At 41.1% G+C, this 25,985-nt stretch overlaps 1 protein-coding gene across 1 annotated transcript in view; it reads left to right on the top strand.

Annotated features, from left to right (window-relative positions):
* Window positions 1-25,985, top strand: part of hps1 (HPS1 biogenesis of lysosomal organelles complex 3 subunit 1) — a 40,845-nt gene that overhangs the window by 1,448 nt on the left and 13,412 nt on the right. Inside the window, exons 2-12 of the mRNA XM_048609215.1 lie at window positions 3,571-3,708; window positions 5,528-5,670; window positions 10,427-10,535; window positions 15,402-15,562; window positions 16,760-16,862; window positions 17,735-17,804; window positions 19,371-19,426; window positions 23,087-23,248; window positions 24,433-24,612; window positions 25,205-25,272; window positions 25,488-25,546. Of these exons, the coding sequence (XP_048465172.1) occupies window positions 3,571-3,708; window positions 5,528-5,670; window positions 10,427-10,535; window positions 15,402-15,562; window positions 16,760-16,862; window positions 17,735-17,804; window positions 19,371-19,426; window positions 23,087-23,248; window positions 24,433-24,612; window positions 25,205-25,272; window positions 25,488-25,546 (1,249 nt within the window). The remainder of the gene's footprint in view (window positions 1-3,570; window positions 3,709-5,527; window positions 5,671-10,426; window positions 10,536-15,401; window positions 15,563-16,759; window positions 16,863-17,734; window positions 17,805-19,370; window positions 19,427-23,086; window positions 23,249-24,432; window positions 24,613-25,204; window positions 25,273-25,487; window positions 25,547-25,985) is intronic.

Below are 25,985 nucleotides of genomic sequence, written 5' to 3'. Positions count from 1 at the left end.
GGAAAGTCCATGTTTCAGAGCTATATAGGACAGTGGGAACCACCACAGGTCTGTTAACCATGAGCTTGGTGTTGGATCTGATGTTGTTGTTCTCGGAACCCTACAGGCAGCTGAAGGCTACGCTAGCACACTGGAGGTGGTGCTAGATCTTTTCCCCAATGGCTGCTTTAGCTGACAGGACAGTCCTGAGGTATTGGAGGTGGTCAACATTCTCCAAGGCCTCCCTGTGGACCTTGATGGGCTGTTTGCTGCACGATGCCAGGCCAGGTTGGTGGAGGACCTTCGTCTTATGCAGGTTAACTGTGAGGCCCATGCTCTTATATGCTTCCATAAAGATACTGACAACGGTCTGAGATTGCACATACACACAAGCATCATCCGTGTACTGCAGCTCGATGACATCAGTTGGGGGTGACTTTGGTTTTAGCTTGAAGGCAGTGGAGGATGAATAATTTCCCACAGGTTCTGTAAGTTAGCTCCACTCCAGCACTACCACGGCAATGCTCCACCCAACCCCTTCCCGCAACCACCTTCTGCCCCAAGTGTAACAGAGCTTGTGGAAGCTGCATTAGTCTATACAGCCACCTACAGACTCACCCTGAGAGTAGGAGAGATTCATCCTCTTCTGTGAGGGATCGCTGATGATGATAGTATATAATACAGAAATTTATTGTTACATGTATTTATGAAAATACAGTAAAATGTGTATAGGTCGCCATCTTTAATCCGTGCCATTAATGATTTTACAGAAATCAGTGTTAGTTACGTGGTCACCAATATTGAGACTAGTTTTCAATTCCGCATTTTTTTATTATTTGAATTTAAATTCCACCAAATGCTGTGGTGGGATTTGAAGCCATGTCTCCAGATCCTGGGCCTCTAGGTTACTAGACCAGTTACATTATCACCAGATCATCATAAAAGGTGTTACGCCAATTAAAGATGTTTCTTCAACTGGTTGGATTGTATATGTTAAGCAATAAATTAAATACAACCTGAGGCAGCCAGACTGTTGAATTAGCATGACCCAAAGCTCTGGTTGTGTCACAGCCATTCATATCGGTCAATACCAAATCCAATAGAAAGAAGCCATAATTTTAAACTGGTAACTCCAGATTAGCAAAACACCTGCTAGCTTGTGACAACCAGAGTGGAATTAGCCATGGGGAGAAAATGAAGTTATTACATCACATGAGAAATAACGGGAGTGCAGCTCAAAAGTGGACGTTGCTAAGGAGTGAGAGATCCCACCATCGAGTTTGGCAACTATTCTGAAACACAAGGTGAAAATTTTGGGACAGTTGACAAGCAGATAATCTCTCCAGCATGAAAGAGAGTGAAAACGGCTGCCAATCCCAATGTTGAAGAAACTTTGTTGACTTGGTTGAAGGCAGCTTGAGCAGAGAACATTCCCTTCTCCAGTTCGATCATGTAGGAAAAGGCAGTTTCACCGGCAAAGGAGCTGTGTCACACGGAGTTCATCTGCAGCAGTGGATGGCTGGACTGATTCAGGAAAAGACAAGGCAAAGTCTTTCTTGAGTTGAGTGGTGGGGCTGTAACAGTTATGGCAGCAATGACAGATGATTGGATGCAAAATGATCTCACCTACTTCCTGAACGAGTATGCACCAAAATATCCCTTTTAATCTTGATGCGAATTAAAGCTGACTGTTTGCAGATTTAATTTTAAAAATTAACTGGTTCAGAAATGTTATATGCCTCTGGAGCAGATGGACCTTGACCCCTAGCCTCATGCCTGGCTCAGAGGTAGGAACCCTGTCACTGCACCACAAGAGCCTTTGCGCAGTCTACAGTGTATGCAGTGAGTTCTTCAACCAAGGAGGCTGATCCCCCTGAAGACTTTAATGAATGCCCATCCACTGACTCACTTTTTGTGAAGTTGCAAAGACCATAGACCTCCAGGATTTCACCCTGCAGCATGAGAACATGGAAGACATGCTTGACTAAATTGATGCCATGCTGGACTGCATCAGCATCATGAGAGACATGCACTAAGTAGAAAAAGATTACTGAGTATTCCCAGAGCTAAATTCCATGTTTTCAAAGCCTTTTGTTGTACAAGGTATTGTAAGCCCATTGTAACATGTGAACAAATTGATATTCCTTGCATATTTTCTGCATCACTGTTTACATTTGCATTTCTTTTTAATGTAGAACTTAATAGTGGTAAAATCAGGTTACATAGGGACTTCCTCGATTATCTCAAAGTTTCGCTTAGCATGAATTTCTGAGTGGGCCCTTTCAATTTGACTGATTGTGATTTTACAGTGTCACTCTTTTTGGTGACTAATTGAATATTGTACTTAGCCCTGACTATTATCCAATGGCCTCTTTCTGGGAGTTTGCGTGAAGGAACTTAGGTTGAGCTGTTCCTTACAGTTTATTAACTGTGAACACCTGAGTAATGTAATGGAAGAAAGGACACTGGTGGAACTATATACATTGTGTTCGGAAATCACCATCTTTAAGTGACAACATCCCAAGACTCTTCACAATGAATAAAGTGTGGTTACTGTTTCATGGGGAAGCCATTTTATTATTTTAGCCACAATGTGAACATTGCTGGCAAGGCCACAAATTATTGCCCATCCCGCTTTGAACTGCTGCAGTCTGTATGGGGTAGTGAGAACCACAGGACTCTTAGGATGGGAGTTCCAGGGATTTTGACTCAGTGACAGTGAAAGAATGGTGATATGTGTCCAAGTGAGCATGGTGTATGGCTTGAAGGGGAATTTGCAGTGCACCTGCTGGTTCTTGTGGATAGGCGAGAATGTGGGTTTAGAAGGTGTTATCTTGGGAGTTTTGGCGAGTCCAACTTTGTAAGGTAACATAAAGTTACCAACTTGAGCACAAAGAGTTAATCAGGGCATTAGATTGATACTAATAAAATGTTGGGATCAAACAAGAGTTAGACCTTTTTCTGGCTAGTTTTGTGATTATTCTGTACAAAAGGTAGATTTTCTATGAAATTATTCAGGGACAGAGCTTACCCCTATACTAGCTTTGATTGTCAAAGAAAGGAATTTTGTACATTCCTTCCACAATTATTTGTATTCTGATTTTTCACCTCTCAGGAGATTCCATTGCTATTGATTTGGATAAACAGTACCATATACATATTGTGATGCAGATGGCATTGCAGTTCAGTGGGATAGACTGGCAGGATGATGGAATCTTTTCTTGTCAGTCATTGTTTGCATTTGTCTTCAATGCTATCTGAACAGGTAGATGCACCATTAATTTAGTTTCTTATCTCAGACATTCCCTCAGCATGTAAGTTATGTCAGGTTTGAAACCACAGTCTTCTGACTCTTCAGCTGGGGAAAAATGGAGCAAAAATTTAAAACTGAAAATGTAACTGCAAATTTTATAATTTGGGCACCAAGGTAATTGAGGAATACGGGGATAGGTTGAGAAGGTAGTGCTGAGGTAGAGAATCAGCTACAATCTTATCAAATAGCAAAGTAAGCTTAAAGGGACTGAATGACCTACTCCATCTCCTATTTCTTTTGTTCTTATAATAAAGATGAATTGTTTCCTGTGTTTCCAGATGTCTCCAGCCTTTGAAGACAGCATAAACACACTATTTGCACCACTTCTCATTTCCTGCATTACCCTGAATGAGAAGATCTCGGACACGTACACTTCTTTCGTTAGTGAGAACAACTACCTCTTTGTACTGCACCAGGTAAGGGATTTAGTGTTCTGCGTAATAATCCACAGTTTCAAGCTCTGGTGGATTTTAAAAGATTGCTCTTTTTGTCTGGTATGCATGCTGTATGCATAAATGTGATCGATGACCAATAACATGACGCCAGGTTATAGTCCAACAAGTTTATTTGAAATCTGTGCTGGTAAAGGAGTAATGTTGTGTGACTTCTGACTTTGTCCACCTCAGTCCAACACCGGCACCTCCACATCATGTCCAATAACAGTCAATCAATATAGTTGATTATTGTCTTTGTTGTCTAACTTAATGTTTCACGTTTTCCCAAGCATTCTTTCTAAACCCAGACTATATAACAGAAAAGCAAAGGGTGGTGTTTTAATCCCTTCATGAATCTCTGTTCAAACTATCTACTTCTGAATGTCTGACAAAGGACTCATTAGTAAGCGATCACTATTATTTCTATCCCTGCCCATTGCTAAACTCGATCCGATTTGATTTATCATTATCACGTGTACTGAAATACAATGAAAAGTATTGTTTTGCATGCTAACCAGACAAATCCTACCTTACATAAGTACATCAGAGTATTAAAAGAGAATGCAGAATATAGTGTTACAGCTACAGAGAAGGTGCAGAGAAAGATCAACTCTAATGTATGAGAGGTCTGTTTATAAGTCTGATAACAGTGAGGTTATCATGTTCTTGAATCTGTTGGTACTGTTTTCAAACTTTTCTGTCTTTTGCCTGATGGAAGAGAGTGTAACCAGGGTGGGAGGGGTCTTTGATTATATTGGCTGCTTTCCCCGAGGCAGCAGGAAGAGTAGACAGAGTCAGTGGGTGGACTGGGCTGCGTTCATAACTCTCTACAACTTTTCTTGAGGTCTTGGGCAGACCGATTGCCATATCAAGCTGTGATGCATCTGGATAGGATGCTTCCTATGGTACATCTATAAAAATTGCTAACGGCCATCGTGGACATGCCGAATTTCCTCAGCCTTAATTCTTCCCCCTACCTCACTGTAGCTGTGCTTGGGAGTTCAACAACATGATGGGAAGTTGGATTATAAAAAGCAGTGTTCCATCACTTTCACTGCATTGCCAATGGCTCTGAGGAAACACTTAGAAAAATTAGGAAAGTTTTACATTGTAGATTATTTGAAGAGATGTTTAATCCTTGGAATTATTTACTATGCTTCCTATCCTATTGTTGTCTGCAAGATTATTCTCTTAGTCCTATTCCAAATCACTTACTCTGGCAGCCTTTGATTCTCTTTCATACCATGCCCACCCCCACCCTAGGCTCTCTGCTATATATTACTATGGGCTACTTTGCTCTTTGCCAATTCCCCATTCTGCTTTTGCTCCCCTCACCAGCATCTAACTATTATCTTCCTCCTTATCCCTAAACCTTCATTTCCTTTATGCTCCAACTAATCCTTACCTTATCTCTTGCTACCCTTCCTTGTAGCCCTCTTTCACCTTCTTCTGCACCTCATATTGCTGTATTGTTCTTTGAATCCCTCCTTTACCTTACTCTCTGATCTCCATTATCACGTCCTTGCATGGCTGTTCAACTCATCCCTCACTTTCTAACCCCATTTGACCTGAAGACTGCACTTGTCTGTGAGTCCTGACGCACAGTGCTTTGGGGGGCTCATCTCATGTTTATCAATTAGCAGCGTTCTGATGGTAATATTTCAAAGTTAGTGATTTCAGTATCAATAAGATCAAGCGTGTTGCTTCACGGTAAATCGTTGTTCATTTTTACAGATTAAAAGGCTCTCTGAGAATGAGAAATCTTCACTAATCTGAGTTTGCTTGTTTGTGATTTCTTCAGTTTGGGGAGTGCACATATGTCGCAGTGAATGGAGATGGTTCAGAGAATGAAGATGATTTGAGACGGAAAATTTTTGTGTTGAAGAAGATTATTGATGTATGCTTTGGTCTGGTAACTCTGGATACAAGTATCCTTAAGAAAAAGTATGTAACATTTGTTTGTTTCACATAGAATTTTGTAGCAATTTACTCTGTTCCTCTTCCAGAATTTTCTTCCGGTATGGTCAGGTTCCAGGTGCATAGAATTCAGTAGGTTTTTTAATCGTAGGATCTTTGAAGCTTGCCAGTCCCTGTGATTTATGAACTTCCAACAAGGCCTGTTGAAGACCCATCCTGATTAAATGCATAATAAAAAAACGAAAGAACTGCAAACGCTGTAAACCAGGAAATAAAACAGAAGTTGCTGGAAAAACTCAGCAGGTCTGGCAGCATCTGTGAAGGTAAAAACAGAGTTAACGTTTCGGGTCCGGTGACCCTTCCTCAGAACTGGATTAAAAATATAGTTAGTTTAACCTCTATGCAAAGTCCAGGGAGGTGGGAGGAACAGGAGTAGGCCATTTAGCTACTCAAGCTTGGCTGTTGATATCAAAACAAAACTTCCTCTCTACATTCAGCTAAGTTTGCTTGGACCAGTGCATGAATTTGGAAACTTCTGCTCTGGGTGGTTGAATAACTGAAAGCCTTAAACAGTTGTGTAGAGAAAACATTTCCATTCGTGGGGAATCTAAAGGTCTTAACTATAAAATTTTAACTAGTAAATCCAACAGGGAATTCAGGATATTATTTTTTTAAACTCAAAGTGGTGTGGATACAAAACCAGGTATCACATTGAGTAGTTGAGATGAGTGGCATAGATACTGTTATAGAGCCGTAGAGTCATACAGCATGGAAACAGAACCTTTGGGTTCAAGCAGTCCATACTGAACATGATTCCATGGAGGTAAATCACTACATGTTACCTTTAATTTGACTTCTTATTAAGAAATCCCACAGACAACTAAAATACTGAAACAATGATTTAAATTTTATTGCATGTAGCAAGCAAAATAAAATTCCTCAAGTAAGCAACTTAGCTTTTACTCAACTAATAATGGAATCTGGCCAGGAATTTACCAAGAGTGTCTGTCTCTGGAAATGTCCGGGGTTTGATCCTTATGCAGTGTTGTTTTTAAGAGTCCTGCTACTGACTTGTTCTGGTGTTGGATTCTTGTACAATTTTCTCTCCTTCAAGTTTGCAACGTGACATTATCGATGATTCAATAGATTTTTTCATCCCGAGCATTGATTAAACTTTCAGAGACCTCAAGTCTGTAGCTTGCCTCCTTATCAGAAGTAGTCCTTCTGTTCCTTTCTACATTTGGAGTTAGCTGTCCGCTTAAAACACAGCTTTCCCTGCAGTTAACCCCTTAAATGCTTCTGCAAGCTGTCAGTTGTCCTTAAGGGAATAAAGCATCCAGTTTACCAAGCAAGTGTCAAAGCAGTTTGTTATCTCTTTTCTTCCAGGAGACACATTGTTTATGTTGCTTCAACTCCTTTACAGAGATGGCTAATTCACATGTTGCTTTCAATCCCTTTTGTAACAGTTTCTTCTTGTCCCTTTCATCTCGAGAACAGTTTATTCGAGAAAATTTATTGCTGATTCTTTCCATGTTTAACAGTTTTTCTTTGTTGAATCATTCAGTCCATGAACAGTTACTAAAGTTGTGAAGTTTACATTGTCACAATATATTTAGGGGGAAGTTAGATAAGTACATGAAGGAGAAAGGACTAACGGATATATTGATAGAGTGAGGTGAAGACTTGAGTGGAGCATTAGAACAGGCATGAACCAGCTGGGCTGAACAGCCTGTATCTGGTTGTGGACTCTGTGTAACTTGGTATGGCTTTGACATGTTGGCTCTGTTCCAAAGAGTCTTGTGGCAAAACTGATGACTCCCAACCGCCCATCAATGATGCACCAGTCAGAAAATTATTTATTCATTGGGTAAATGACTAATCGGATTTAAAAACCCAAGAGGAATAGTTAGAATTAGCAGACATATGAGCAGAAAATTGCCAATCTCCTGTCCTATATTTGAATGTACTCTGATTGACCCTTGGTTCTTACAAGGTTCCATTATTTAAGTAGACTTGTATAATTAACTTTGATATTTGTCTCCCAGTACTCTATAGACTCACACATGAAGGAAGGCTGTTTGGGTGAATGTCAGGAGGGACATGGAACCATATGCCAAAAGGAATTTCTGAAAAAGGACGAAGAGCAGAATATAGGTGGAAAGAAGTATTTTTTGTGTAGTGGCACTAGGTTATGTAGCACAGATGCAGAGGCTGACTTGAATGTTGGTTATTAATTATGAGTTTAGTACCTGACCTTTGTTTTACTGCAAAGGGAAAGGGCAATTGTTGCCAATTGGCAGACAGTGAAACTGGGAAGCATTCTTTTCACGTCTGTTATGAACTTCTTAACAACTGGCTGCAGAATTGCGGGGCTTAGGAAACAAGCCAGCCTTTGTTTTTTCTCTAAGTAACAGTCTTTGCATTAAAAATTAGTGTGTGCAAGATATTGCAGATTCTTTGACATGATAAGAGGTTATATATATGCAATAATTCAATTGAAAATGCAACATGAGAAGTCAAAAATAAAGAAGTGAGTATACTTTGAAAAAGGGAAGTATTAGTTAGCTATAATTTTGTGAGAGAAAACATTTGGCTTACAGCTACAGTTTTTTAGTTTTCTGGATTTTGGGTAACACTGAATGTAATATTTACTGCCCATCCCTAATTGTGGTATCCCTATTAGAAACCCAGCTGTAGACCAAAGCAGAAATGGGTGTTAGGGCCCTGCTCCTGAAGGATTAGCAATGAGTTGGGTTTTTAAATCAGTTTGGCAGTTTTCAGGTGATTTTCATGGTGCTGGTCCACAACATATAAGATTTATTTAATTCACTTTAACAAATTGTGCAATGGGATTATAACTCTGCTCCTATGATGCTGCTTGGCCTGCTGTGTTCATCCAGCCCTGCATCTTGTTGTCTCGGATTCTCCAGCATCTGCAGTTCCTACTATCTCTGATTCAACCATAACTCATGACCTTTGGGTTGCCAGTCCAGTACTATCCATTATGTTGACATAACCTTGAGAAAGAACTTCCTCGTTCAAATTTAGCAAATTAGGCTTTAAAACAAATTGTACATTGAAACAAATATCCTTCGAACAATAGACATGTACAACACAGAACCAGACTTATCAGCCTGTTATGTCTGTCTCTGCTCAATGTTAGAACAATCCAAAGTCAAACTACAACCTTTCTCTCTCCCCAAAGTTCTGTATCTCCTTTTGCTACAAACATATATTCAGTCTTCCATTGGAAGATGCAGTGACTCTTTCTCATAAACTCTTGTGACAAACTGGTGACCCCTAATTCCCCCATCAATGATGGTTTTGTTAGGGGAAAATTGTCTTTGCTTATTCATTTCATAAAAAAAAGTCCTCAACTGTAAAAAAAAAAACCTCTATTAAATCTCCTCTTGACCTTCATTGCTCTAGTGAAATTAGTTCTTTAAATGAACATATCAAAATGATGTCTAGGAAATGATTGACTGGTCCATCCAATTCAACCCAAATACTCAAGTCTGGAACATTGTGCCTAGAGACTTTGCAAACATAATCTTCTAGGAGAGATCCTCAGTGATTAGCACTGTTGCCTCACAGAGCCAGGGACCCGGGTGTGATTCCAGCCTCGGGCGACTGTCTGCGTGGGTTTCCTTCGGGTGCTCCAGTATCCTCCCACAGTCCAAAGGTGTGCAGGTTAGGGTGGATTGGCCGTGCTAAATTGCCCATAGAGTTCAGGGATGTGTAGATTAGGTGGATTATAGGGGGATGGGTCTGGGTAGGATACTCTCAGGGTCAGTGTGGACTTGTGGGGCTGAAGGGCCTGTGTCCACACTGTAGGGATTCTATCATCATCAGATTTAAAAGAAACATGGAAAATCTCAAGGAGATCTCAGCGAAGGAAGAGTCTCTGGAGAATTGGTCTCTGACCTTCCCCTCAGGAGAGTAGATGTGGATCATATAACATGTAGAGTTTCTCAATGTATGAAGAATTGTACATGCTGAATTGCATTTCTGTTTTCTTCCCTTTTTTTAGCTTTATTTTGGAGAAATGGAAGTTTGCTGCTTCTGTCTTACCAACACTGCTTTGTCTGAATAGCTTCCGTAGTAGGCCATTTAGCTACTCAAGCTTGGCTGTTGAGGTCAAAACAAAACTTCCTCTCTACATTCAGCTAAGTTTGCTTGGACCAGTGCATGAATTTGGAAACTTCTGCTCTGGGTGGTTGAATAACTGAAAGCCTTAAACAGCTGTATAGAGAAAACATTTTCATTCGTGGGGAATCTAAAGGTCTTAACTATAAAATTGTAACTAGTAAATCCAACAGGGAATTCAGGATACTATTTTTTTAAACTTAGAGTGGTGTGGATACAAAACCAGGTATCACGTTGAGTAGTTGAGATGGGTGGCATAAATACTGTTATAGAGCCGTAGAGTCATACAGCATGGAAACAGAACCTTTGGGTTCAAGCAGTCCATACTGAACATGATTCCATGGAGGTAAATCACTACATGTTACCTTTAATTTGACTTCTTATTAAGAAATCCCACAGACAACCAAAATACTGAAACAATGATTTAAATTTTATTGCATGTAGCAAACAAAATAAGATTCCTCAAGTAAGCAACTTAGCTTTTACTCGATTAACAATGGAATCTGGCCAGGAATTTACCAAGAGTGTAGTTCATCGTTTTAGCTTCACCTATTAAAATATTTACTCGATTCCTTCCAAGAGGTTTGCTGTACCTTTGCAAGTGGTCCCTTAACAAAGCCTTTCTCTGCCTTCTTAGATTGAGACCACAAGATACAGAACAACGGTTGAAGGTTTGGAAGATGTTGCAAAATCTGTTAATTACTTACAGCCATCTGAGGGAGGAAGACCAGAGTTTCCTTGTGGAGGTGATGCAACATTGCTGTTATCAGTGGCATTTTGAAGACCTATTACGTAGGAGCTCCTCTGCTGGCCAAGTGGTTAAAAGTCTTTCAATGGGGAAGGCAGAGCTACACAGGCTAGAGAAACAGAATTCTAATTTCCAATCTGTGTTGAATCAGCTAACAGTAGCAAAACTGTTTGTGATTTAGGGAGGTGTATTATGATGCCCTGTATGAAAGGTGGGCAGAGTCAAGCTTGGCTGAGATCTAGTTTGTATCGCCAGCTAACACTCTGTCAGAAATCCATTAAGTAATGGTCTTTAGGATGTCAGTGAATCCAGTTTACTGCCCGTCTCTGAGAGTGTGAGGATTCCTTGAACCATTGTGATTCTTGTGATAATAGTGTTTCCACAATGGGTGACTTGACTTTGTATGATTGTTTGGCTTACAAGAAAGACTTGCGTCTACGACCCCTTTTGCCATCTCACAGTTTCCCAAAGTATTTACAATCAACGAAGTATTTTTGAACTGTAGTCACTAATAATGTCGGACACATGGCAGCCAATTTGTGCACAGCAAGCTCCCAAAACTCATCTGTAGATAATCGCCTAGAACTTCTAATTTGTGGATATTCAGAGACCAAATGTTCTCTGAAAGATGAGCGAAAGGACCTCTCAGAAGTCCTGGAGCGCTGACGATGCAGTGAGTGCCTGGGAAGTTTAAACTTCTAGTAGGCTGTTATTTGGCACCTGGAACTTTGTGATAAAGTCCCCAAATCTTGAGTTAAAGTTGAAGACGTTGGAGTATTCTGATAGACCTCAGTAGTTAGCCAGAAAAAGTTAGAGGATTGAAACTTCCTCCAATAAAGAAGCTGACTGCTTCCTGCCTCAGTCTGCTGATACAGCACCTGTTGAACACCCAACCACCTGTCACACTCATCGCCTGACACTTGGACACCTGACAAATGCCTAACTCCCCCACCTCAATCTCATATCTGACCTGCTCTACCTTTTCATACATTTACCCATCAAAGTTGTACTAGGACTTTTAAATATGGAATACAGCATCTACTTTTGTGGATTCTGCGATGATCCATACTGCTGCTTACTGAGTGCTTTGCTGGACCACTTTGGTTACAAAGACTCTTGTCTTAGAAGTCTGGGCAGAAAACTCCTGAAAAGGTAAATGGACAACTTTCTGTGTAAACTGGGATTCCAACCCTGACTAGATGACTCAGGCGAGTTTTTTTTATGATGTTAGTTGAGAGACAAATATTTGCCAGGTCTCTGAGGAGAACTCTCCAGCTCATAAAGACTGTAAGAACTGGGAACAGAAGTAGGCAAATCAGACCCTTCAGCCTGTTCCACCATTTAATATTATCATGGCCCATCTCACCTTGGCCTTAACTCCAGTTTCCTTCCTGTTTCTCATAATCCTTTAACCCATTGCCAATTAAAAATCTGTCTATCTCCTCAAATTTATTCAGTGTTCCTGTGTCCACCGCACCCCAGGATAGTGAATTTCAGATTTGTGACCCTTTGAGAGAAGTAATTCCTCATCTCTGTTTTAAATCTGGTACTCCTTAGCCTAAAACTATGACTTCTTATTCTAAAGTGCCCCCACTAGAGAAACATCTGTCCCACATCCAATTTGTCAATCTTCTTTAGTATCTTATATACTTCAATTAGATCTCCTCTCACCCTTCTAAACTCCAGGGAGCATGGGCCTAAACTGCTCAGTCTCTCCTCATAAGAGAAGTTTTTCATCTCTGCAATTAATCTAGCGAACCTTCTCTGAACAGTCTGCAATGCAATTACATCCTTCTTTGAGTTAAGTGACCAAAACTCTATACAGTACTCCAGTCATGATCTGACCAATTCCTTGTACAATTGCATCAACACTTCCTTCCTTTTATACTCCATTCCTTTAACAATAAATCCCAACATTCCATTTTCCCTCCCTATGCCCGCATACTAGCTTGCTGACACTCATACATGAAGACACCCAGATCCCTCTGCACTAGAGCATTTTGAAGTTTCTTTCTATTTACATAATAAGTTGCCTTTTTATTCTTCCGAAATGGGATAAGCTCACACTTATCCAAGTTCAACTTCCCCTGCCAAATTTGGACCATTCACCTAACCTATCCATACCCATTTGTATATTTCTTCATTGCAACCTAACTCCCCACCTATTTTAAGGTCATTTGCAAATTTGGCTACAATACATTCTATCCCTGCATCCAAGTCATTAATGTTGATTCTAAATTGTTTGGCCTGAGGACTGGACCTTGTGGCACCCCAGTAATTACAGCTTGTCAACCAGTTTACCAATCCTCTAAGCAAGCTAATATATTACCCCTAACCCTACGTGATCTTAACCTTGTATATTAACCTGTTGTGCAGTGCCATATCAAATATCTTCTGGAATTCCAGATATACTACATTTACAGGACCCGCATTATCCACTTTGCTTGTTACAATTTTGAAAAGCTCAAACAAATTAGTCAAACATGATTTACCCTTCATAAACGTATGCTGACTCTCGTGGGATTGCATTTTGACTTTGCAACTGTCCCATTCCAGAATTGATTACAACAATTTCCCAAGAATAGACATTAAACTAACAGTAATGAATTTTTGTACTGTCTGTCTCACTTCCGTTTTGAACAAGGGCATTATGTTAGCACTTTTTCAATCCATTCACACCTTTCTTGAATTTGAGGAATTTTGAAATATTGTAACCAATGCATCAACTATCTCTGTTGCCAGCTCCTTTAAAGCCTTAGGATGTAGACTGTCAGGCCCTGGGGACTTGTCTACCTTTAATCCCAATTGTTTGGTCAGTACTTTCTCCATAGTGATAGCAATTGTTTTAAGTTTTTTTTATAACCTCTGAATCATCTGTTACTGTTGAGGGATGGTTTCAGTGTCCTCTGTTGTGAAAACTGACGCAAATATTGATTTTGTATCCCTTGTCATTTCTGTGTTATTAAGTGCCCAGTCTCATCCTATAAGGGACCCACATTCACTTTAGCTACTCTCTTTTTATATATTATAGAAGATTTTGCTGTCCATCTTTACATTTTGCGCTAATTTTCTTTCCATAATTAAACTTTGCTCGTTTTATACTTTTTAATAACCCTTTATTGGTCTTTAAAAGTATCCCAATCCTCCAGCTTGCCACTGGTCTTTGCAATATGATATGCCTTGGTTTTTGCCTTTATGTTATCTTTAACTTGCGTGCTTAGCTATAAATGTTTTCTCCCCCTCTTACAACTTTTTTTCCTCTCTGGAATATATTTTAGAGAATTCAATATCTCCTTAAATATCTGCTGCTGTTCACCAGATGTCCTGTAATTTTGTCTTTCTGCCTGGTTCATTAGAGCAAACTCTGTCTTCATGCCCGTATACAGAGCATCCCCAACTTACAAACACTCATGCTTATGAGTGATATCACATAGTAATATTAATTTTAAATATCCGACATGCGAATATTTGCATATACTTGCAAGCTGCTATTTTAGATTATACTGTACTGTGTTGTGACTTGTGTACAAATTGACTAACAGGTGTACTCAAGAACGGAACCTGTTTGTGACCAGGGGACTGCCTGTAATTACCTTGTACAGTCATACAGCACAAAAACAGGCCCTTCGGCCCAACACATCCATGCTGACTAGGTTTCCTAAAAAACACTAGTGTGGGACTAAAGTTTCTTGTCCTCAGGTTGAACTTGAAATTCCATCGTGCTTCCCTAGAGGGTTATCGAATTATAGAATCCTTTACAATGAGATAATTTAGAATCATAGAATCCCTACAGTGTGGAAGCAAGCCACTTGGTCCATCGAGTCCACGCTGCCTCTCTGAAGAGCATCCCACCCACACCCACGCCCTCATCCATCCCTATAACCCTGCATTTCCCATGGCTAATCCACCTAGCCTGCAAATCCCTGAATACTACAGGCAATTTAGCATGGCCAATCCACCTAACCTGCACTTAACCTATCATTTATTAATCCTGTCTCATTATACAATACTAAATCTAAAATAACCTGGTTGGTTTCCTAAAGCATTGCTCCTTTATTCATTCACGAGATGATGGTGTTGCTGTCTAGGCCAGCATTTATTGCCCATCCCTAATTGCCCAGAGGGCAGCTAAGAGTCAACCACTTTGCTGTGGGTCTGGAGTTACGTGTAGGCCAGACCAGGTAAGGATGGCAGTTTCCTTCCCTAAAGGACATTAGTGAACCAAGTAGCAGTCTCTCATATACTTCTTGAACTCTCCCTTGAGGCTACCCTTGCTAATTTGATCAATCTCGTCTATGTGCATATATTAAAATCACCCACGATTGTTGTCATACCTTTATTACAAGTCCCTAGTACTTCCTGGTTTACACTGTGCCTACTGTGGAACTACTATTGTGGGACTTATGGATTACTCCCACCAGGGACTTCTTTTTCCTGCTATTTCTTCTTTGAAACAATGGCACTGGATCTTTTGCAAACACCTAGGAGGTGGATTTAATGTCTCATCTGAAGGAATATCTATCCAACAGCACAGTACTCTCTCAGGGATGTGAGACATTATTCATTGTCCCATTCCAGGCACTGTTTAGTGATGCTAGGAATGTTTGTTGTTTCTGCACTTGTATGTGAACACTATTTGATCTGGCAATGTCCTTCTACCATTCTTCTCCCTGCTGTCGCCCCTCCATGCACAAATGGCTTACTATCCAGAAAAACACCAGAAAGATGAGCTTCTGGTTAAAATGTGGAAGTATAACCACCCAGAATTAATGATAGTGCTAAACAGTGAGGTATTTGCAGGAGAAGGAGTCGGGCAGTAAGAGTAACTCTGCACTAATACTGACTCAGTGTTTTCTTTCATTAGGCTGTGGAGCGACTGATCCACCCTCAGTTGTGTGAACAGTGCATTGAGTTCTTGGATCGACAGGTAGTCCAGCAGATAAACAGCAGTATGGAGAGGGCGAATGAGGAAGTGGTGCACACTTTTATCCTAGTACACACTAAACTTCTGGCATTCTTTTCAAGGTGATGTGTTTTGTGACAAAATTGCGTTCTCTCTTGTTTTCATATCAAAATGCTTATTTTAGTGAGTAGCTGAACTGCACAAAACTGGAGAAACCTCCATTTGTCTCTATCTTGTTCGTAGTTAATTGATTTCATCCATGGTGCTGGTAGGGAAATTACTTTGGGCTTGTCATGCCTGGATTAGGAAGGAGGTAATTGGCAATATTTTCTCTGGTTCTTTGCCACTCACTTACTCCTGTTTAAAGTATATAGTTATCAGGTGAGAAAAAGGATTGGACCCAGCTGAGGTCCAAATGTATGAGCAGTCCTAAGACACGTCATGTGTGCTTATATGTCAATGACTCGGATATATTGACGAAAAAAATCATGGAAGGCAGTCACTTTATATGGTCTGGTGATCGTCTATTGAATTGTACCTAAGAAAGTACCAGTGTCTTGAAAAGAGCCCTGGGATGGCGAAAGGAAAAGAAAGGTGTCAGTGTCTTGTGAGGGTCTATAAATATTCACACGGTATACCACACATTTTTTTGTTTGAGATTATAACCAGTAGCTTGTATTTTTAAAGTTTTGTCAGTTAAAGCTTCCTCCTGTTTTCTCTGCACTCTTTCAAACTTCATCTCTAGCCTAGAAAGTATTGCTTTACAGTTATAAGAGAGCAAATGAGTTAGTTTGATAACATAAATGAAATAATAACCAAATGGGGAAGCAAGTGCTAAAAGTGCTAACTTTTGAGATTACTCACATTTTAATAAGCTTCAGGTCACCCATTGGTATTTTTGTTGCCCCAGCTTTCCTTTTGACTCTTACACAGCATTTGGTACCTCACCCACATGATCTCATTTTGTTCACGAGCATAACTGGGCACATCTCAACCAGGTCACTGTGATGCTGTTCTACAGTCCAGTATTCCAATTACATTCCCATCTGAGCGCAATGTGTTGTTGAATATGGTCACTGTGAACATGGACTCACTTTAGCAAAGCATTATACATTATACTTCCAGATTTGAAAGTCATGTTAATTTGCATAAAGATGTGACATAAACAGTACATGCTCACTGAATTTTGTACTTAAAAACCAGCAATTATGCAAGATTAGTGATTCAAATTCAAAATGAATACTTAATATCTAATCACCACATTTATTTATTTTCTAGAAATACCTACTTACTGTCTTCTCTATCTATCCACCCCACAGTCGTAATGCCAGCTCCCTGAGAACTTCAGACTTGCTCTTACTCATTCTGATTGCACAAGATCTGTATCCAAGTGACAGTGACTTAGAAGCACTAACTGTCAAGGTAGGGCTTCAGTCTGTGGTCCGCTAAGCCTCTTCATGAGTTTGACAGTGGGATGAAACAGAAAATTTGATAAATACATGCCAATCAATCATGCAGACTGTCTTGTGAACCTGCATTGTCAATTCACAGTAAATTCCTAAATCAGGATGAAGCTTAAATTCCAGGAGCTAAGGGAATGCTAAATTTAAATTTACTTTCCAAGTTTTTAACTGTGTGAGAAAAGGTGATATAGTGAGATACATGCAACTCGCTCACCTGTTAGTTAAGATGTTCAAATCCTAGAGTCTATAGTGTGAGGCTGGAAAGGCACAGCAGATTGGATAGCATCCGAGGAGCACTTAAGTCAGTGTTTCAGGCCGAAAACTGACAAAGGGTTTCCTGCCGAAACGTTGACTTTCCTGCTCCTCGGATGCTGTCTGACCTGCTGTGCTTTTCCAGCCTCACACCTACAGACTCTGGCTTTCAACATTTACAATCCTTATTGTCTCCAAGTGTTCAAATCCTGACTGATCAATGGAAGTTCCTGTGGCAGTTGCGTTGATGGTCATGCATTGTTTTTGATGTCAAAGTCCTGGTTTGGCGAGGGATGGGGCTCACGACGTCATTGGCACTTGTAATTTCACTGCGAAAGACCACAGGTCGACTGGTGTGCGCAGTGGTGTAGTGGAGGAGGGGGATTGCTGGGATTTGCTTTTGTGATGCTGGGGAGAGCCTGGCAGTGTTGAAGATTGGCACCAGAATAAAAAGAGTCTCATCCCTCAGAACTAAAATTCCCCACCTTAATGGCACAATAATCCAAAAAAAATTATTAAAATATGTCTCACTCTAAATGATAACTTAATCTGCTAGTCTGATAAATTGCTTGCTCATAGGATCTGGAGAATACCCCAGTAACTGAAGAGGTTTACGCTCCTGAATTGTCACCTGGTGCACATGGAGAAGGTATGTATGGACTAACCCAAAGAACAAAGCTGCGGCAGGACTCTTTCTCTATTTGCTGTGTTTTGCTGTATCTTAATCATCAAAAGGGAATCACAGCACCCATTCCACATTTTGGAAACGTCAGTAATTCCAGAGCATTCCTTTAAATCTATCAAAACTGAAGCATCACCACCAGGGTGATCCCAGAGATGACAGACATTTTTTTATTTGTTAATGGGATTTGGGAATCACTGACTGGACCAGTATTTGTAACCTATCCCGAGTTGCCTTTGAGAGCATGATGGTAAGCTGTCGTCTTGAACTGCTGCGGTTCATTTGGTGTAGGTAGCTTCACAGACCTGTTAGGGAGGGAGTTCCATGACTTTGACCCAGTGACAGTGAAGGAACAGTGATATATTTCCAAGTCAGGATGATATGGCTTGGATGGAAATTTGCAGATGATGGTGTTCCCATGTGTCTTCTGCCTTTGTTCTTCCAGATGGTAGTGGTCATGGGTTTGGAAGGTGATGTCACATGAGTCTTGGTGAATTTCTGCGTTGCATCTTGTAAGTGGTACACGCTGCTGCTACTGAGCATTGGTGGTGGAGAGTGTGGATGCTTGTGGATGTAACAGCAGTCGAGTGGGCTGCTCTGTCGTGGATGATATCAACTTTGTGTGTTGTTGGAAATACAATCATCCAGGCAAGTGGGCAGTATTCCATCACACTCCTGACTTGTGTCTTGTAGGTAGTGGACAGGCTTTGGGGGAGTCAGGAGGTGAGTTACTAGCTGCAGTATGTCTAGTTTCTCTAATCACAGCTTGACTGGTGGCTGTTTTGATGAGTGTTAATTAATATTGGCTGTATGCCAATGAAGAGCTGAACAGGAAAGAAAAGTGATGCTAAAATGTGTCTGTGAGCCTCCACTGTTGCAGTGTTCACCATGCCCGGTAATGAGTGTTGGCTGCTGCATTCTCTATCTCTGCCTCTGTAGTGGATAATTATCCTGTTGACCAGGGATTGCAATCTATATGGTATGTTTGTCGCAAGCTCGGCATTTTTTAATCTAAGATAAATGATTTGATGTGAGTTATTAATCTTCTCGTGCACTTTGCTGCCTGGGTCTCACAGTTAGAGCCAGAGTCAGAGTCATACAGCATGGAAACGGACCTTTCAGTCCAACTAGTCCTTGCTGACCATGTTCCCAAATGAAACTAGTCCCACCTGCCTGCATTTGGCCCATATCCCTCCAAACCTTTCCTACTCATGTACTTATTCAAATGTCTTTTAGATGTTGTAACTGTACCTGCATCCACCACTTTCTCTGGCAGTTCATTCCACATATGAATCACTCTGTAAAAAAAAAAGTTGCCCCTCATATCTATGTAACCAATACTGCTTGCAGTGAAAATGATGCTTTCTGTAAAAAAAAATGCCTATATAAAGTCTGTATACCTCAGATTTTTATTTTGTCTCCTTTTAAAGCTGTTTATATTATTTTCCTCTTCTTCAGCCATTTTGTTCTGATTGTAATTGTATGTCTATTCAGATTGGTATCTTTCTTTTCTCCCCCCCACCACCACTTCAGAAGAGTCAGTGGAGAGCAGTTCGTGTACATCCCAATTCACCAACTCCATTATCCAGGTAGGCAGTAGGAAATTACTCTCGCTTGTCTACTTTTGAACCTGTCATGGTGTTTCTCTAGTAAGGTCATAGGGCAGGCTTTTAAGCCAATATGAATTGATCATCACTATTCCCAACAGTGGGTGGCCCCTTGAGTCTACAGATAGCGGTCATTTATAGGTATTAAAACAGAGGTTTGAAATGATGTAGGGACCGAACACAAATGTTTCAGGTTTGAAGTGAATGATTTAAAAGAGCTTCAAAGTGATAATTTGCAAATAAAACAGCAAATTACCATTGTTTAAAAATTTTAGAATGCTGATGTCGCTGCAGGAGCTCTCTGTGAGAGCTACTCATTTGGCTTATAGGAAGATCAAAAGGTAGAATTCGGCCTGGGTGAGGTGGGGGGTGGTGGGGGGTGGGGGGGGGGGGGGGAGGTGCTGATAGGGTTTTCTTCCACCTTTCAAAGCCCATATTAAAAGGTGCCTCAATTTCACAATTGCCCTGTTGTAGCTGAAACCGTGAAAAACAAGGTTATTGGTTTAAAAACGGAATGAGCTGCAGATGCTGTAAATCAGACAAAAATAAAATAGCTGGCAAAGCTCAACAAGTCTGGCAGTATCTGTGGAGAGAAATCGGAATTAACGTTTCAGGTCGAGTGAAGAGGAAGGGTTATTTGACTTGAAATGTTAACTCTGTTTTCATTCCTCAGATGCTGCCAGACCTGAGCTTTCCTAGCAATTTCTGTTTTTGTCTCTGATTTACCGCATCCACAGTTCTTTCAGTTTTTACCTACTGTTGTAGGTGGGTTCAGTTTATGAAAACAAAAAAAGTTGCTGGAAAAGCTCAGCAGGTCTGGCAGCATCTGTGAAGGAAAAAACAGAGTTAACGTTTCGGGTCCGGTGACCCTTCCTCAGACGTTCTGATGAAGGGTCTAGGCCCGAAACGTCAGCCTCTCTGCTCCTATGATGCTGCTTGGCCTGCTGTGTTCATCCAGCCCTGCACCTTGTTGTCTCGGATTCTCCAGCATCTGCAGTTCCTACTATCTCTAACTCTGTTTGTTTGTTTTTTTTTCTTCACAGATGCTGTCAGACCTGCTGAGCTTTTCCAGCAACTTCTGTTTTTGTTCCTGATTTACAGCATCCACAGTTCTTTCGGTTTTTATTCAGTTTATGAAAAGCCGGCTTAAAGTCAGCAGGACTGTCTGTCTCTTAAGAGGAAGAAGGAGGCTTATGTAAGGTTTAGGAAAAGAGGAACGGAAAAGGCTCTAGAGGGATACAAGTTAGCCAGGAAGGAGCTGAAGAAAGGGCTTAGGAGAGCTATAAGGGGGCATGAGAAAACCTTGGCGGATAGGGTCAAGGAAAACTCCAAGGCTTTTTACACGTATGTGCAGAACAAGAGAATGACCAGAGAAAGGGTAGGGCCGATCAAGGATTGTAAAGGGAATTTGTGCACAGAGCCTAAACAGATAGGAGAGGTCCTCAATGAATACTTTTCTTCAGTATTCACAACTGAGAGGGACCTAGTTGTAGAGGAGGACGTTGTGAAACAGGCAGGTAGGCTAGAGGAGGTTGATGTTAGTAAAGAAGATGTACTAGGAATTCTGAGGAAGTTGAAGATAGATAAGTCCCCCGGGCCTGATGGGATTTATCCAAGGATTCTATGGGAAGCGAGGGACGAGATCGCAGAGCCTTTGGCGATGATCTTTTTGTCCGCACTATCCACGGGTATAGTGCCGGAAGATTGGAAAGAGCAAACGTCATTCCCTTGTTCAAAAAAGGGAACAGGGATAGCCCCAGAAATTACAGACCAGTTAGTCTTACATCAGTGGTGGGCAAATTATTGGAAAGGGCTCTGAGAGACAGGATTTATGATCACTTGGAAAGGCACAGTTTGATTCGTGATAGTCAGCATGGATTTGTGAGGGGTAGATCATGCCTCACAAACCTTACTAAATTCTTTGAAGAGGTGACCAAACACGTGGATAAAGGTAGAGCAGTGGATGTGGTATACGTGGATTTAAGTAAGGCGTTTGATAAGGTCCCCCATGGTAGGCTCATGCAGAAGGTAAGGAGGCATGTGATAGGGGGAAATGTGTCAGATTGGATTCAGAATTGGCTGACCCTTAGAAGACAAAGGCTGGTAGTGGACGGAAAATATTCAACATGGTGCTCAGTTACAAGTGGTGTACCACAAGGATTTGTTCTGGGTCCTCTTCTATTTGTGATTTTTGTAAATGATTTGGATGAAGGAGTGGAAGAGTGGATTAGTAAGTTCGCGGACGATACGAAGGTGGGTCACTTTGTGAACAGTGCGGAGGGCTGTTCTAGGTTACAAAGGTACACTGATAGAATGCAGAGCTGGGCTGAGAAGTGGCAGATGGAGTTTAACCCTGAAAAGTGTGAGGTGATTCATTTTGGAGGGACAAACTTGAAAGCAGAATACAGGGTTAAGGGAAAGATTCTTGGCAGTGTGGAGGAGCAGAGCGATCTTGGGGTTCATGTCCACAGTTCCCTGAAAGCTGCCACCCAGGTGGATACAGTTGTTAAGAAGGCGTATGGTGTGTTAGCTTTCATTAATAGAGGGATTGAGTTCAAGAGCCGTGAAGTTATGCTCCAGCTATACAGAAGCCTGGTTCGGCCACATCTGGAGTATTGTGTCCAGTTCTGGTCACCTCATTACAGGAAAGATGTGGAAGCATTGGAAAAGGTGCAGAGGAGATTTACCAGGATGTTGCCTGGAATGGAGGGTAGGTCTTACGAGGAAAGGTTGAAAGAGCTAGGGCTTGTCTCTTTAGAACGACGAAGGATGAGAGGTGACTTGATAGAGGTGTACAAAATGATCAGAGGTATAGATAGAGTAGACAGCCAGAGACTTTTTCCTAGGGTGGAGGCAGTTTTTACGAGGGGACATAGTTTTAAAGTGAGTGGAGGTAGATTTAGGGGAGACGTCAGAGGTAGGTTCTTTACTCAGAGTGGTAGGGGCATGGAATGCATTGCCGGAGAGGGCAGTGGAGTCGGCCTCATTAGGGGCATTTAAGCGGCTATTAGATAGGCATATGGATGTTAGTATAAGGTAGCGGTGGAGGTTAGATAGACTTTAGGTTTCGGGTAAAAGTTCGGCACAACATCGTGGGCCGAAGGGCCTGTACTGTGCTGTACTGTTCTATGTTCTATGTCTCCAGACAAAAGCTCTGGAGGCAAACTAAGAACAAGGTGTAAAGTTGGGCAAATGTTGATAATAGAACTGTGAAGTCAGACACTGGGGAAAGATTGTGCAATACATTGTTTGAATCCAGACAAAATTTGTTTCTAGAATAAGAGAGCATGTGAAGAAGGGTCACTCAACCCGAAATGTTAACTCTGATTTCTCTCCACGGATGCTGCCAGACCTGTTGAGCTTTTCCAGCAAGGCTGTTGGTTTGACTACTGCTCTAACTATGTTAGCAATAGACCTATTGTAATTTCTGTTGGTGCCTATAGCTAGGAAACCAAAGATAGCCAATCTTCCTGTTGCTACTTGTTATCCAGTGACTCCTGATAGAAATCATGTTACTGGGGTCATTACTATCTGAAGCTAATAACCAGTGTAAGATGCAACTTCTTTTTCTCTCTGAGTGGCGGCTCTTCTGTTTGGGAGAATGTGGTCTTCACAGGATAATGCCCTGTTTCCTGAATTCAGGTTACAGAAGAGACCCTGCAGGCATCACTTCCTTTAGAGAGTTCTGCCCCCAAAAGAGTTTTCCTTGATGCCAGTTCAAAGGATAATTACTGCCCCATGATGCCTCACAACATGTACTGCTTGTCCCTCTGGCCCGGGATCTCTCTGGTTCTGCTTACAAAGGTGAGAATAAGATTTGTAATATATTCAGTTTACAGCATGTACTGTTCACTCCTTGTTTGGGCATCACCAAGTGAAACCATCATTCCAGCTTTAAAATTCATTGTTTCGATCACTAATTTTGGTGGTAGATTCCAGTCTCCCAACCTTGTGTCTTTTAAACAACATTATTCCTAATTTCTGTTTTAATTGTTCTGTACTTAATTGTGCACCACTGTGGACTCTCTAATCACTGGGAACAACAGTTATTTACTGTTTTCCACCCTTTCATAATTGTAAACGTCGATGAAACTACTCCACAACTTTTTCTAGCCTAATCTAGACAGCCCTCCTTTTTCAAATTACTCTTTGCATTTCTTTGTAGTAGGTAGTACCTTTGTAAATCTGCATCTACCCTCTTTATTTTTTCAAAGTCCTTCTTATAGAATGGAGCCCAGTCTGTGTTCAGTATTGTAACTGTACACTTTTACCACTAGATGAGGATCCTGCTCCAGGAACTGCAGAGCTTTACATCATTTCCTATGGTCTAACTAATGCAATATCATGCGAGAATCACTAGTTTTTTTTGGAAAACCTGTAAATGTGGTGAAAAACAGTCAGAATCTGGAAGCAAAATATTACTTCTAAAGGGCTGTACCTGAAAATTAGCTCTCCTACTTTCTGAGAAAGTGCTTATCTTTCACGCTGTTTATTGAGGCTCCCTCTAAACATGAGAACGGAAATTGGGTAAGTCTCTTACATGGAGACCTGTTGATGTAAGAAGATGAAAATAAGTCAGTTGCTGTGTAAATCATTTATTGTCTTGCTTTATTTATTTTCTCCCGGTTGAGAGCAGCAGGCTCTAAAGGTCTATAATTATGACAGTTCCATTTTGAGGTGAATAGTCCATTTAATTAATTAATTTCAAAATTTTTTTTGCATCGTTATGTGGAGTTGTTGGTCTTGATTACAAAATCAAATGGCCCTAGTGCTGGTTTTGCCTTTAGTTTATGGGTCCTTGAATTGAATTTGTCGGAGCAGGATATAGTGTAATAGAATGACAGGGACTGAAAGTGCACCGACAAAGAATGTTTCTATTTGACTCGTGCAGGATCTGCCTGGACACTTTCAACAGCTCCCCACCTGATAGTCAGTCAGATTATTTCATCCTGAGTACATCAGTGTATGTTTTGTTTCCTCACTGGCAGGTGTCGTCCAGTCATGTTGCAGTGTCTCTGTATCACCTTTTGGATGCATTCACTGTTCTAGAGGCCAAGCTAAGTGATGGACAGGAGCTTGGTCACTCTTCTCGCGTCTACCCTAACATGCCTGACCTCCGTCAGAGGATGGAGAAGTTCGTAAAGGCTGTCGGAGCCCAGAAACACCAGGTAAAGTTGTGGAGTAATGATCGGTTATAGCAAAATCTTGGTACAGGGCCATAGTGCAGGTCAGTGCCAAGTTCAAGACTGTGTACAAACAAAAACTGTGGTTGATGGAAATCTGAAATAGACACAGAAAATGCTGGTTAAAAACTCAGCTGGTCCGGCAGCAAATGTGGAGAAAGAAAGAAAGCCAATGTTTCAAGTCAATTAACTTTTCTTCCAGACCAAAGTGTTTCCAGCAATTTCTGTGTTATATACGAACAAGCAGAAAAACAGTCTAAACAGAGCAAGAATTTGTGGCTAGGTAACTCCAAACTGAACTGCTCTGGTTTGTCAAATGTAGGAGAAAAGAATGACAAATGTGAGGTAAGAATTTGTACAGTTTGAGCTTCTTCAGAAAACTGTCTCATATTGTGCTAATCCTCTACATGCTGATGGCATTGTATAATGTGTTAATATTCTGGTGTTCACTGACAGTGCTGTAAGGATTGCTATTGACTCCCTTCAGTCTATTCAAGTTGTAATTTTTCCACTGTTTTGTACTATTTGTGCCAATAAATTGTTAAATACACTGTGTGCTTTTCAATGTTCACTTTAGTTGCAGTCTGCCTGGGCGGACTTCAAGAACAAAGCATTTTCCAAATCTGATGCTGGAAATTCTCAAGAGTGAGTATGAATGCAAGGGAACTGTCTTAGCTGTGTCCTTTTAAATATCTTCCACTCCAACAGTACTCAAACACTATGGGTGATGATTTGAATGCAGAAATAAACTAGACAGTGTATTTGTACAGTGCTGTCACATTGAGTGCTAGTCAGTCATATGGCCTTCCAACAAACTGAGCCAATTCCTGCCTCCACCTATTGTGCACTTTCTCGTTAAGGTCACCAAGTAGTGGTAAAGATTGCCAATTTTGGCATTTTTCCATCTCTCTAATGCAAGGTACTGAGGCTAATGGTAGTATCCTTTGATGTTAGTTCAGATAGTGATATATTTCTCAGTCAAACGGTATGTGGCTTGGAGGGGAGCTTGCTGATGGTGGTGTTCCCATGTATCTGCTAACTGTGCCCCTCTAGGTGGGGTGGGTGGGGGTCCTGAATTTGGAAGGTGCTGTCACAGTTGCCTTGGTGGGTGTATCTTGTCGACGGTACTCACTGTTGCTACCTTGCTTCAGTGGTGGAGAGCATCAATGTTGAAAATGGTGGATGGGGGAATCAATCAAACAGTTCTGTCCTGAATGGTTTCAGAGATAGTAGGAACTACAGATGCTGGAGAATCTGAGATAACAAGGTGTGGAGCTGGATGAACACAGCAGGCCAAGCAGCATCAGAGGAGCAGGAAGGCTGACGTTTCGGGCCTAGACCCTTCTTCAGAAGGGTCC

This window comes from Rhincodon typus, chromosome 20, assembly GCF_021869965.1.
Source record: "Rhincodon typus isolate 14 chromosome 20, sRhiTyp1.1, whole genome shotgun sequence".
Lineage (NCBI taxonomy): Eukaryota > Metazoa > Chordata > Chondrichthyes > Orectolobiformes > Rhincodontidae > Rhincodon > Rhincodon typus.
The sequence above is the reverse complement of the archived record's forward strand: the minus strand, read 5'-3'. Positions and strand labels throughout refer to the sequence as shown.